At 39.1% G+C, this 13,642-nt stretch overlaps 1 protein-coding gene across 3 annotated transcripts in view; it reads right to left on the bottom strand.

Annotated features, from left to right (window-relative positions):
• The window catches only part of MARCHF7 (membrane associated ring-CH-type finger 7), a 39,921-nt gene extending 33,296 nt beyond the window's left edge, over window positions 1-6,625 (bottom strand). For 2 of the 3 annotated variants that reach the window (XM_081313209.1, XM_081313210.1), the window contains exons 1-2: window positions 6,300-6,440; window positions 750-906 (exon numbers count right to left, since the gene is read on the bottom strand). In XM_081313209.1, the coding sequence (XP_081169335.1) occupies window positions 750-896 (147 nt within the window). In that variant the 5' untranslated portion in view covers window positions 897-906; window positions 6,300-6,440. Of the gene's footprint in view, window positions 1-749; window positions 907-6,299; window positions 6,441-6,550 lie in introns of those variants that run through there. The other variant, XM_081313208.1, reaches the window with a different exon arrangement.
• Between the last annotated feature and the right edge of the window lie 7,017 nt (window positions 6,626-13,642).

Genomic DNA, 13,642 nt, shown 5'->3' with positions numbered 1-13,642 from the left:
GATCTACATTTCTGTTTTTTGTTTTTTTTCAGAATACCTACAGGAAAACTTCAAGAACTCTGGTGAGAGAATCAGTTCTAGTAAATTGTCACACAGCACTAAAACAAATTCCACTTATGCAACATCCATATTCCAATTGCCTAATATTTGTGATCAGTTTTTTTAAATGCAATTTTATCAGGTACTTTTAAGCAGAATCTTTATTCACTAGTTTGGTACTGTTCTAGCAACCATCATAAATATAAGCCAGATGTGAAGCAACCAAATTATGGCCATGTGACTGTGGGGACACTGCAGTGACTGGAACTTCAAGAACAAGTCATTAAATCTCCCTCTTTCAGTGCCATCATAACTTTGAACAGTAATCCAAGGACTACCTGTAGTTCTAAAGTTCACAGTGCAGTCTAGATAATTTTTAATGAGACCTTAAACTGTTCTCAATTCTAGTAAAAATGTTTTTTCTGTGTAAATAAGTCATTCAGCATTCTTAAAACTGCAAGTCTCTTTGTAATATGTTAAAACAAAAAAGAAATGGAAGGCAGTAGGTTTGTCAAGAGGAAAAGAGAATGGAGTATCATAAAGCAATCTCAACTATTGTTTTGAAAGATTTTTTTAAATAGAAAAATATAAGGAAACAAAATATTCAAATTATTCAGCATCTTTTATATAACCAAGTTGTCGATTAAACTTCAGAAAATTTGAACTCATCAACCAGAGAAAGATGGAAAATATACCATCGTAAAAGTTACCTGGCGTCCAGAATCAAGTCTTATCGAAGACTCTCTTGTACGGTATGAATCAGTTGTTCCACCACTTCCAGCTCCTATCCTAGCACTTCGAGAACCAGATGGCTGAACAGATAGCCTCCGTGGAATTCTTGATGGCTTTGATTCCATTTTGTGTGCACTATATAAAAATATTCAACTTTTCTAGTTAGATAATAATCTGTGCAAAATATAGGAAGAAAAGCTAGAGGTTTATAATTCAGATAGTAATCAATGGTTAATTTTGCCCCTATATTTGTATACTAAACCTCTGATCAATATTTTAAATACTACAAATGAGATATAAGCATCAAAAAGATAAATTTTATAAACTGGTACTTTATTAAATGTGAGAATGCAGATGATGATAGCACGTATTATTCAAAACACATCTACATGAAGCTGCTGGGTGATGTCATCCTACAGGTTGGGATGACATGTTGAGTATACTGATGATATTTAGCTTTACATCTCCCTGCCAGGTCACCTGAGAGATGCCATGGAGGTTCATTCTCACTGCCTAGATGTGAGAGGACCTGGAAAGGACACAACAGACTTCAATTCAACCTAACAAAATTTATTTTATTTTAATTTTATTGAATTTATATACCACCCTTTCCCAAAGGACTCAGGGCGGTTTACAGGGTACTTAAAACATTGATACAAAAATTAAAAACAATTAAAAAGATTAAATTTAATCCCTGAAAAAATATAAAAAATCCCAATTAAAAACTCTCAGCCTGGGCCGGAAAGCTCGAAGAGCCAGGTCAAATCAAGTGGGTTTGAGTTTTTTGGACTATCTGGTTCTGGGGTCTTGCCATCTTTGGTTGTGATGGGGTGGCACAGTCTCAGACAGACCAAAAGCACAATCTGGGGTCTTCCTGAACTTACAGCTTTTGCTTGAGGAGCAGGTGGCAGCTGTGGCTAGGAAGGTCTCTCCATAGGATGTCATCAATTCCACCTAAAAACTAGTATCACTTTCTAGGGACGACTAACCTGTAAATTCTGCAAACCCAAAATCCATAAAATCTAAAGACAGGACATCAATTGGCTAAACATTTCTGAAATGTGCATTAGGTGAGAGTAATGCACATGTTGATAAAAGCACAGAAACGCCACACCGGTACATGATTTAGGCTTTATAATCAAGTTGGACAAAAGTCACCATTAAACATCACTATTGTAATACAGCATTAACATACTCTTAAAAAATTAGTTTAGTAGATATACATGCATACAATTTATCTCTATATTTAATAAAGTATTAAATATTTTGCATGAGAACTTGTTCTGTCAATCTCTGATTTTCTACTGTATTATACATATAGATTGATTTTAGAATATTAAAAAAAATGAAAAATACAACTTAGATCATGGGATGGTTAGCTAAAAAATATATTTTTACAAATATGGGAACCATACCTATATATTAGTTTATTTATTTATTTATTGAATTTATATACCGTCCTATTCCCGTATGACTCAGGGTGGTTTACAGGACAGTTAAAACCATGAAATACAAAATTAAAATCAATTAAAACAATTAAATGAAATTCAAGCCCCAAAAGTAAATCTAAAACCCAATTAAATTAACAACCCCATAGTCTGGACTAAACAGCTCAAAGAGCCAAGTTTTCAGGTCCCGGCGAAATGAGCGAAGGTCGGGGGCAGTCCTATGTTCCGTGGGTAGTTGGTTCCATAGGGCATGCGCACCCACAGAAAATGCCCTCCCCCTGGGAATAACCTGCCGGCATTCATTAACCGGTGGTACCCTGAGAAGGCCCTCCCTGTGGGGGCGCACAGGACGATGGGAAGATGATGCCGGCAGCAGGTGTTCCCTTAGATAGACCAGACCCAAGCCATTTAGGGCTTTATAGGTCATTACCAGCACCTTGAATCTCACCCGGAGGGCAACCGGAAGCCAATGTAGCTCGCAGAGAAGAGGTGTTACACAGGAGTATCGGGAAGCTCCCATCACAACTCGCGCGGCTGAATTCTGCACCAGTTGAAGCCTTCGAGTGGTCCTCAGGGGCAGCCCCATGTAGAGGGCATTGCAGTAGTCTAACCGGGAGGTCACTAGCGCATGAGTGACTGTACGTAGGGCATCTCGGTCCAGATAGGGCCGCAACTGGCGCACCAGGCGAATCTGGGCAAAAGCTCCCCTGTTCACGGCTCCTATATGATCTTCAAAACTGAGCCGTGAATCCAGGAGGACACCCAAGTTGCGAGCCCTATCTACGGGGGGGGGGGAACACCTCATCCCCTATTGTTAATGATGGAGAAGGCTGGTCAGCCTGAGATGCCGGTATGAACAGCCACTCAGTCTTGGCAGGATTGAGACGAAGCCTGTTTCTCCCCATCCAAACCCGAACTGCCTCACGGCGAGGGCATCACTGGGTTGGTTCGGGGTGGAAAGAAAAAGTTGGGTATCATCAGCGTACTGGTGATACCCCACCCCGAAACCACGAATGAGCTCACCCAGCAGCTTCATGTAGATATTGAACAGGAGGGGAGAGAGGACTGACCCGAGGGACTCCACAAACGAGAGATCTCAGGGTGGACCTCTGTCCTCCAGTCAACACTGACTGCGAGCGGCCCAGGAGGTAGGAGAACCACTGTAAAACAGTGCCCCCCACTCCCAGCCCACTGAGACGCCGCAGTAGGATACCATGGTTGATCGTATCAAAAGCCGCTGAGAGGTCTAATAGGACTAGGACAGAGGAGCAACCCGTCCCGAGCCCGCCAGAGATCATTTACCAGCGAAACCAACGCCATCTCCGTGCTATGCCCGGGCCTGAAACCCGATTGGTACGGGTCAATATAATCAGTTTCCTCCAGGAATAGAGAGAGCTGATATGCTACCACACTCTCAACTCTCCTCACAATGTCAATTTCAAAAAAATGTGGCAATACTGAATAATAGAAAGAATTATAGGTTTATTTGTAAAATGGTCCATGAGAGTATCCGGGCATTTACCAGCCTTAGTTCATAAAAAATAAAATATTCCATAACATTTCAAACATGATTCAAAATCAGTTACAGAATTTTAAATACTGTATCTCCAGGCCATTTTAAAATGAACCAGACAAGTCTTACTGCATTGTTCTAAGTACTAGTTTTAAATGGCAAAACTGCATTAAACAAAAGGAGATGCATTCAACGTGTGTATTTCAGTAATAGGAGGGCTCATGACTGGTGCTGTGCTTATAACATTCCAATTAGAGGAAGGAAGGGAGAAGCAATTTACTATTTCCTTAACTGTTGCTAAAAATCAGTGTTTGGTAACATTTTTTAGATTTATTTTATTTATTTATTTTATTTCCATTTATATCCCGCCCTTCTCCGAAGACTCAGGGCGGCTTACAAGCTTAGCAGTAGCCTTCATTCTATGTATATGCCTGCTTATTAGGGCTTTCACACACACCCCAAGCGGCATTATTACAAAGTCAGCTTATTGCCCCCAACAATCTGGGTCCTCATTTTACCTACCTCGGAAGGATGGAAGGCTGAGTCAACCTTGAGCCTGGTGGGACGCGAACCTGCACTAATTGCAGGCAGCTGGTGTTACTTAAGGAGGCATTAGCCCACTGCTAATGTTAAATAAAATAATAATAATAATAATAATAATAATAATAATAATAATAATAATAATAATAATAATGTTAAATAAAATTTAACAATTTTATTAAAACACAAACTTTCATGAAATGTAACTCACTTTAACAGATACATGGAACGGTTAACAGATTTAAATTAAAATGGGACAGGGAGGAGAACAGGTTAGTACATATGAAAATCGTTACAGATATCTAATGAATTAGCTATTATAACATGTTAAAATCATTGTGCTTATTGAGACTCTGAGATAGGCTGAAGGGTGTCTCTTTGAAAGAGATGAAGAGGAAGGATGCATGCAAATGCAAAGACAGAAGGAACCAGCAAACATAACATCTTTGTCCTGTTCAATCCATAGAGCTAAGCTACGGTATATCAATCCTGCTGGTAGAAAGAGCAACCTATCAACCACAGCTTTTAAACAAATCCAATTTAGGACAAGTTAGCACATTTGTTATTCAATGGATAAACATCCAGCCTCCATGTTCTCCATCTATTATAGTCTTTTTCACTGTAAAAACCATAGTTAGAGAATTCTTATTCATAGAAGCTGCACAAGATTGCCTTTATTTCTTTATACGTGCTCAAATTAGAAGTTTTGTGTTTTTTATTAGTCTGGGCCTCATGCTAGAGGCCTCAAGACTGCTTCCTTTGCTTATATGGCTTACATATTATATTTGCTAGCGACCAGTAGGAGGCACTACACAACTGGTTTTGCCCTTATTGGGAGTTTCCAGATGTAGGCAACCTCAATACTGGATGTTAAAGAATTAAATAAAGTCTATCTAGTATGGAGTACTTATCCCTGAAGAGACCCAATAAAAAGAAAATTGGCCATGTAGTGCCTCCTACTGGTCAGTAATTAAAATAAAATTTAATACTTATATGGCCGTAGGTTTCCAACTAAATAACATTACTTTTCACTGGAGGGAAATCATACCTAGTTAATGAAGACAAACGAACAAGCAGTCCTCTAACAAATCAGATACACGCAAAACTGCAATCCTGCATAATTGCTGAGGATTTTTTTTAAAAAAACACCTTTTCTAAATAGTCATTAAAACCAACCCATCTATTTGAATACAAAATTCACATTAAGGTTAGCAGCGCAAGGCAGGAGCAGCAAACAGAACTGCTATCGGCATTCATTGTTACCAGATGATTTTATTTTTATTTTTTTTTAAAAAAGCAATCCTAAAAAGCCGAGAGAGAGAAGACTGTAAGGATTAGTCATAACTCGAATGCGAAGCTGACTTGAGCACTCTACTATAAACAACACCCCAATGACCTCATGCTGGATCCAGCCTTAGACCAGGAAAATCCGAGTGCCAATTTTAATTTATCCCCTGAATGTATGGAGAAGGTTCCTGACCTCTCTCAAACTGGACTATCGGCGGATAAGAAGCCGCATTTCCTCCCCAACCCCTTCTGCTCCAGCCAATGGTTAAAAAGAGCTGGAGGTTTGTTTTCCGGACTCGATTGCACAACCGAGCCCCGTATCGAGGAGGAGCCCCATCATGTCTTCGTCTACACCAGGGGTAGGCAACCCTGGCTCTTTTATGACTCTTGGACTTCAACTCCCAGAATTCCTGAGCCAGCTGTGCTGGCTCAGGAATTCTGGGAGTTGAAGTCCACGAGTCATAAAAGAGCCAGGGTTGCCTACCCCTGGTCTACGCGGACGCGCCCAGGGCGGACGCGCAGGTCTGGCTCCCGTTTGCTGAGTCAGAGTTCTCTTTCCGAACCGTACAAGGCAAACGGGAAGGGGAGGAAACCGGGCCAAGAACTTCGCCTCCCGAGCCCACAAAATGGAGACTCCTCACAGCTCCAAACCGTGTCACTTCCCTTGCACGGTCCCCCGCCAAGCCAGGGCCTCTCGCCCGCCTCTCAGCTTCGCTTCTCTCTCCTCCGCAAGACATCACCTGCTTTGCGTTGGCCGCCGTCTCCACCAGCGCCCCTCGCCGCTTTCACGGGCTCCCCCAGCCGCTCGCCGAGCCGTCAATGGCGGCCGCGGACTGCTGAACTGTCCTGAGGAGGAAGCTACCTCAGCGCCGCCTGCCAATCACCCGGGAGTCAAACGACACCCGTCCCTTCAACTCTCGCGAGAACAGCGACCGACCGGTTTACTGAGTGGGGGGGGGGTCTGGCTCTCGGGCTTTTCCCAGCCGCTCACCTGGAGATTGCTGGGAAAGCGGAAGTGGCGGAGTTGCGTTGGTGCTTTGAGCTCACTTTGCGCTCGTCTTCGGCGGCGTACGTCATACGTCAGTGGGCGGCGTTACATATTGTGCCGTGGATGGGCGTCTCGGAGCTGTGAGAGGGAAAGCGGGAGGTATCGGGAAGAAATCCCTTTGTAAAATGTAGGGATCTTATGCGTGCACACTCGCACCAGACAAGAGGAACCGAATTTCGCCAAAGAAGAAATTGCAAAAGAGTTAGCCATCTTTGTTCGCTTTATTTATTCTGTGTAAGTGTTGGTGTGCAACTCGCCAATCCCAAAAGCAGGCTGCTAATTTAAATTAGCTGCTCTGAAAGCCCGGCCTTCTTTCTCATTAAGGAGGCTAGCTAGCGGTGTTGTTTCGGTTTAAAGCAGGAGTCTTCAAACTTGTCCCTTTTATGACTTGTGGACTTCAACTCCCAGAATTCCTCAGCCAGCGTGCCGGACTGAGGAATTCTGGGAGTTGAAGTCCACAAGTCATAAAAGGGACAAGTTTGAAGACCCCTGGTTTAAAGAAATAAAAGAAATCAATGAAAATGCATTCCCTTGACATTATTTCTCCCCTCATGAAGTGTCACCTGCCAGTGGGAAAAGCAATCATCATTTTCTTTAATTTGCAGTAGATGAAACCCTGTAAGCATAGTTGGATATTTTGAATGGCAGGTTTAGCTGCCTATCAAATTATCCACCTAAACAAGTTTCAGAGATGAATGTGCCCTATGCTTGTGACTAGTATATTGAACTATTTTTGAATTGGGTGAAGTACTTTTCAAAAGAATACTAAACCAGCATTCAAAATACGTGGGATGACAGGTTGCAGATATAGAAGAGAAGCAGAGAATAAACCAAGAGAAAACTTGGTAAGCCTGAACTAGACACACAATCCCAGAAATACATGTTTGAATAAAGGAGGCATCAACAGGATGCAATAAGGTGCTTCAAAGCAGGAATGGACACACTATTGGAGCCTTAATTCAAACGCATATTTCCCCAGGATTACACTGAGCATAGGAGAGGAGGCAGTTTTTTTAACGAGATGCTGACAGATGTGTAGCACATACTACACCTGCTCGAAATGTTACATATTCCTTGGTAAGGCTATTAAATCTGGCATATGTATATCATTTCCTGTATGTGTAGTATTGCATAAGGCTGGGGTATAAGCAGGATTACTTATGCCTTTATCCTATCCAGCAAGATTCTCATCTATTCTATGAACAGAAAATGGTTTTCAACCATGGATGTTTTAACATCTGTTTTTTAAAATTCCTCAAACTTTAATACAGGTAATTCTTGATTTAGGACCACAATTGACTCCAAAATTTATGTTGTTAAGTGAGATATTTGTTAAGTGACTTTTGCCCCACTTTATGACTTTTCTTGCCACACTGGTTAAGTGAATCATTACAGTTGATAAGTTACTAACCTAATTGTTAAAGTGAATCTGACTACTCCATTGACTTTGCTCTTCAGAAGTTTGCAAAAGGTGATCACATGACCCTGGGACACTGCAGTGGTCATAAATATGAAGCAGTTGCCAAGCATCTGAATTTTGATCACATGATCATGGGAATGCTGCAAGGGTCATAACTCTGAAAAATGGTCATAAGTCACTTTTTTCAGTGCCACTGTAAACCTGAATGGTCACCAAATGAACTGTTGTAATTCAACGACTACCTGTACTTGTTCCTCAATAAGATCAGTCATGAGGAATAGGTTAACTATCCATAAAGCTTCCCTGTAACTACTATAAATAAAAATAAGTTATATATTTCCTTTGTCCTGAATTGGACTGTTGAAATGAAGGTATCTTGAAGAAAACCAGTAACAGAGCTTATTAAAGCTTATTGTAATACAGTGCTGAAAGTATATTTGTGGACTACACATGCTCACAGGAGTATCTGTTACTTCATTCTAAATCTAGGCTTATTTCCTCAGGCTTCTATTTTGTACCTCCCTTTAGCTGCTATATCTTCATACCTTTTAACTTCAGCAAACAGTTTAGAACCTCAGCAGATGGTTAACTCTAAAAGATTCTAGAAGTTCACTTCCCTTTCCGATAAACTGAAAAGCCTTCCAACAACTCCAGAAAATCATCAAACAAGTCCCTCTCTTGTCCTCTGTGGGGTATAGTGAGTACAGAGAGTATGTAGATAGTTAAGATCCTTTACCAAATCAACAAGGCAAAAACATGGCTTAAGGCTGAAGTCATGCAGCAGGTATGCAAAAATGTCAGGCAAGCACTTCCCTAATTCATAGCACTATAAGAGGGAAGGAGATTAAAGCACAGGAAGACTTGCACATTTCTTTTACCATAGTGAATCTTAATAAAAATAGTTTTAGTCTTAATGTGGAGTTGATTTATTGGTCTGATCTACAGTCTAGGACTAACCTCTATCTGATCACCAAGATGAAATCAGAATTTTTTGCTTCTGCTTTTAAAGCAACCTTAAATGCACTATTGAATAAAGCCAAGAATATTAAATAAAACTGTGATAATTTATGGTTGTAACTTGTTCACTAATTATATTGATTTGGATCCAAACAGATATTTTGAAAGATGTTGGTTAAGTTCCACGGTCCCTTGACTGCTTGTTTCTCTGATCCCAGTCCCATGCAAATTATCCCTTCAGGGCTGTGGAACCATGCCAAGTGAAATGGGTCATGACATGGATTAGGGCAAAAGGAAGAGATCACAGGACCATGTATGGATTCACGTTCAGAATTAATCATGAAAATACTTCTATTTTTTTGATAGTTGCTTTCCTAGCCTTTCCTACCACAATCCATTCCACTCAGCCAGACCCCCACACTCTTGAAATAGTAATTTCCAGTCTCCTTGGGGGCTACTTTGGAGAAAAAGTGTGTGGTCACTCATTTATTATATTCTCAGTTCACTCAATAATACAATCTCTCTAAGCAGCTTTTAAATTTAAAGAATTAAAACTAAATTAAAAAGTAAAACAACTACATAACTAAGTGAAATTTTGGGGGGAAAGTGTATAAAAACTGCCATCTCATGACAGTGCAGATAAATAAAATTATCTAAACCACTGAAATAAAAAAATGGGGAAAACAAAAAGAGAAACATCTCTGCCTATGTCTTTACACGAAAGTGCACGCATTGGGGTTCCAGAAAATAGCACTGCTAATAATAAATTCCTCAGGAACCATCTGCTACAGGTAGTCCTTGATTTATGACCATAATTGAGCCCAAAATTTCCATTGCTAAGCAAGATAGTTGTTTTGTTCCATTTTACTACCTTTCTTGTCATAATTGTTAAGTGAATCACTGCAATTGTTAAGTTAGTAATACCATTGTTATGTGAACCTGGCTTCCCCACTGACTATGTGTCAGAAAATTGTAATGACCTTGAGACACTGCAACTGTTGTAAATCCATGCCATTTGCCAAGCATCCGAATTTTGATTGCATGACTGTGGGGTTGCTGCAACAGTCATAAGTGTGAAAAACAATCATAAGTCACTTTTGTCAGTGCCTTTGAACAGTCACTAAATGAATGGTTGTAACTCAAGGACTATCTGTAATGACTTTACTTTTCATTTCCAGTGGTACCCTTCTGGAGCACGATATATGGAAGGCATCCTATATGTAGAACATCTGGATCAGACTGTATAAAATTGGATATTTTCTCATTCCAGAATTCTCATTACTGAAAACCTACTCTCTATATAGCAGTAATCAGCCATATTTTCTCTAGTTCTCCTTTTAGTAAACTAGTTTTTCTAGAACTGAGTCCCATGGCAACTGATTCAACAGAAAATCTGAGTCAATACAAATTCATTTCAAGGCTCCTAATCAAGGTAACAAAGTGCTCTATTAAGTATATCACAACACTGAATTTGAATTCACATCTTTGAGACACTGGTTTAGTAACATTTTCCAGTCATTCATTCATTCATTCAAAATATTGCCCAATCTATCCGTGATCACTTGCTGCTTTTCAGCATGCCAACACTGTACTTTAATGTTAAATATCTGGATTATAAAGAATGGCATCTTATCCTGAGATAATATAATTGGCAAAATTGGCTGTAATTTAAAATTAAAGTAGGTGAGTAATCTTGAAATAGATTGTAATTAACAATATGATTATCCTGAAATGATTACCAAAGTGGGAAAATAAAACTACATTTATGAGTTGGTGGGTACCAGTTCAAGGGAATTTCCTTGTTATTCCCTTTCTTGGAGATTTTCATCTTTTATTTTTGAGGTACAAAATTTTCTTAGTCCAAAAGTAATAGCTGAGGCCAAGACAACAAAGTTTGATTTTGTTTACAGTTACATTTATTTAAAATTATAGTTAATATAATTTTCTGGTCATTTGTTTAATAAAAAACAAAATCTGGCTCTTTCTCTGTAAACCACATCCAAGATTTTCAGAAATCAAATATATCCCTGAAGCCTTTGATATAACCATAACCTTTGATATAACCATATGGGCTTCCATGACTGAACTCTTGGACTCTTAATTTCTTTAAATTAACTTTGTGCACATAAATTTCTTTAAATTATAAAAAATATTCAGCTGTTAAATGTCACTGGTTAAAGCTAGATTTAATCATATTTAAAGTAATTCAATTTAAAACAGGGTGACTGAAATTAAGCATATCTAATTGAACCTTGATTTTAATGGGTATCCTACTCAAAATATGGTTAATAATAACTTCTTTGACCCGTTGGACATTTATAAAACAGATTGCTCATCTTTCTGCCTCTGAGATTAAAGTGAAAGAAGAAAACTACTACCAAACTATCTCCTTCATCTTTTTCCATTGTTGCATTCCTCCTACTGCATCCTCAGCATTGTTGTTGTTAGTTGCGAAATCGTGTCCGACCCATCGCGACCCTATGGACAATGTTCCTCCAGGCCTTCCTGTCCTCTACCATCCTCAGCATTAGAAAGACTCAAAGATCAGGCTAAAGTTTAATAGCGAATAGAAGAACTGAAGTTTCAAAGAATCCTTGGCACTCCCAGCTTTTTACCCGCACCATGTTTACTACAGATTAGATTAGCTCTTCCTGTGTAGCTGGTGGAATAATTAGAATTAGAACGCTCTTTACTTCACTTCAAAATTGTTCTGCTACTTCAGATTCCGTCTTCTTATTGGGTTGTTGACCAATGGACAGGAGGAGGAGTTAACACAATGAAAACTATTAAGAGATTTACCATGTCAGACAAAGTTGACACGTAGAGGGGTATTAAAAGATACAGTGGACCAAATTGTTTGTTCTCAGGCAAGGTATTCATTGTATATTGGCAAAGGGGTTTTTTTTGGGTGTAACCAATTACTTAAACGTACTCCATTCCAGCTTGTTACTGATACTATTTCACTCACTTTAGAGCAAACCTATGAACTGCCTGTAGGTCCGGTAATCCTGAGATTGTGCCACTGAAAATTCAGTGACAAAATGACAGGTTTTCATAGTCTTTTTTTTAAAAATGTCATTAGAAGGGAAAGCATTTTTAATTCCCTCTTAATTCATCTCCCAGAATCTTTCCTTAGTCAAAGTCTGGGGTTGACATTCAGCTATTTGTTAAATGTTACATAATTTGGGATTATTGCATGGGAGGAGATTAAAAATGGAGATGGAATTCATTTGGGTTACCACTTCTATTGTTTTTCTGCTTCCAAAAAGCAAAAATTGTCTTTGCCCCTTCTGGTGGTAACTGTAATAGTTTTCTACAGCCTTTGGGCAAGCTGAAAGGCAGGATTAAGCCCCTTCTTGAAGGGGCTGCCAATTTGATTCAGGTCATAATTCAAAGGGCTGGTTCTCCCACCTTTAAAACCCTGGATCTATAATATCCCATGAATTGATTTCCTCCATGTAATCATTGTCAATCCTTGGTTTACCTATGATTTCACCCATATAATCATAGTCGGACTTTGACTTTCCTATGATTTCATCCATATAATCATGGCCAATCCTTGGCTTCCCTATTTGACTTGAGTGACTTGGATGTTACATTTGATACCTCTACTCTAGAGACAATTACTACTAATTGGATGAAAAGATGAAATACTCATGTTCAAAAATCAGTAGATATTCATTCATCCCCAATCCTTTTTTCCCCCAGAAAGAGAGGTTGCCTTATGAATGATTAAAAAATGTTCAGTCATAGCAAAGCAAATTTTAACTCATTTTAAACAGAAAAAATAAAGTTGGGTATATATTTTGGTTTTTCCTAAATGGTTTGAGCACTGTATTTTATAGAAATCTCTTAGCAACCATTTTATATTAAAAAATATAGGGCAAGGCAAACCTATATTCTTATTATACTATTAATGTCAATCTGGTAAAACACTTCCTATGTCTTAAGTCCCAGGAGGGAAGAAATGCTACTTGTGAAATTCTATAATTATACCAAAGTCAGAAATGTGAGACTATGTCAGCAAAGACACCTAATTATAGCCTATACATAGAGGTAGCCAATGAAATCAGGTCAGGAATATGCTCACAACACAACTTCCTGTGTTACACATTCCTTTCTAGTCAAGGAAGACTCTATGATTAGTCAAATCATTTTTGTGAGAGCATCCATGATGTGCTCTAATATACTTGCTTATTTAGTTGCCTCCTGCACCTTTGGTGTGCACACAGGGTGGTTAATCAATTTAGGAACAAAAAATATGACAATAAAAAGTAACATTTGTATTAAAATAAACCCTTAGCTAACCATTGAAAACCTGACAAAAGAGATGTAACCTGGAGACAGTATGCCAAGTCCCATTCTCAAGGGAATGGGTTCAGTAAACTGGGTACAACATAGGAGAAGGTCCTCCTCTGTGTCCAAGAAAGATAGGGCCTTGCAAGGAAGCATCTTCAAAAAAAGGCCTCTTCAGCAACTTTTAATGGCTAGACAAGCTTATAACAGGAGAGATTGTCAGGAGCTAAGATGTTTAATGCAAAAAAGTTTGGAGACACCCTGCTTACTGCTGCTGTTATGAAATGGAAATATTCACAGCAGGATACTCATGTATTACCCTAAAGCGTTTCCTTATTTAATCATTTAATTAGCCAACCTGA

This window comes from Vipera berus (assembly GCF_964194415.1).
Source record: "Vipera berus genome assembly, chromosome: 1".
Classification (NCBI taxonomy): Eukaryota; Metazoa; Chordata; class Lepidosauria; order Squamata; family Viperidae; genus Vipera; species Vipera berus.
The sequence above is the reverse complement of the archived record's forward strand: the minus strand, read 5'-3'. Positions and strand labels throughout refer to the sequence as shown.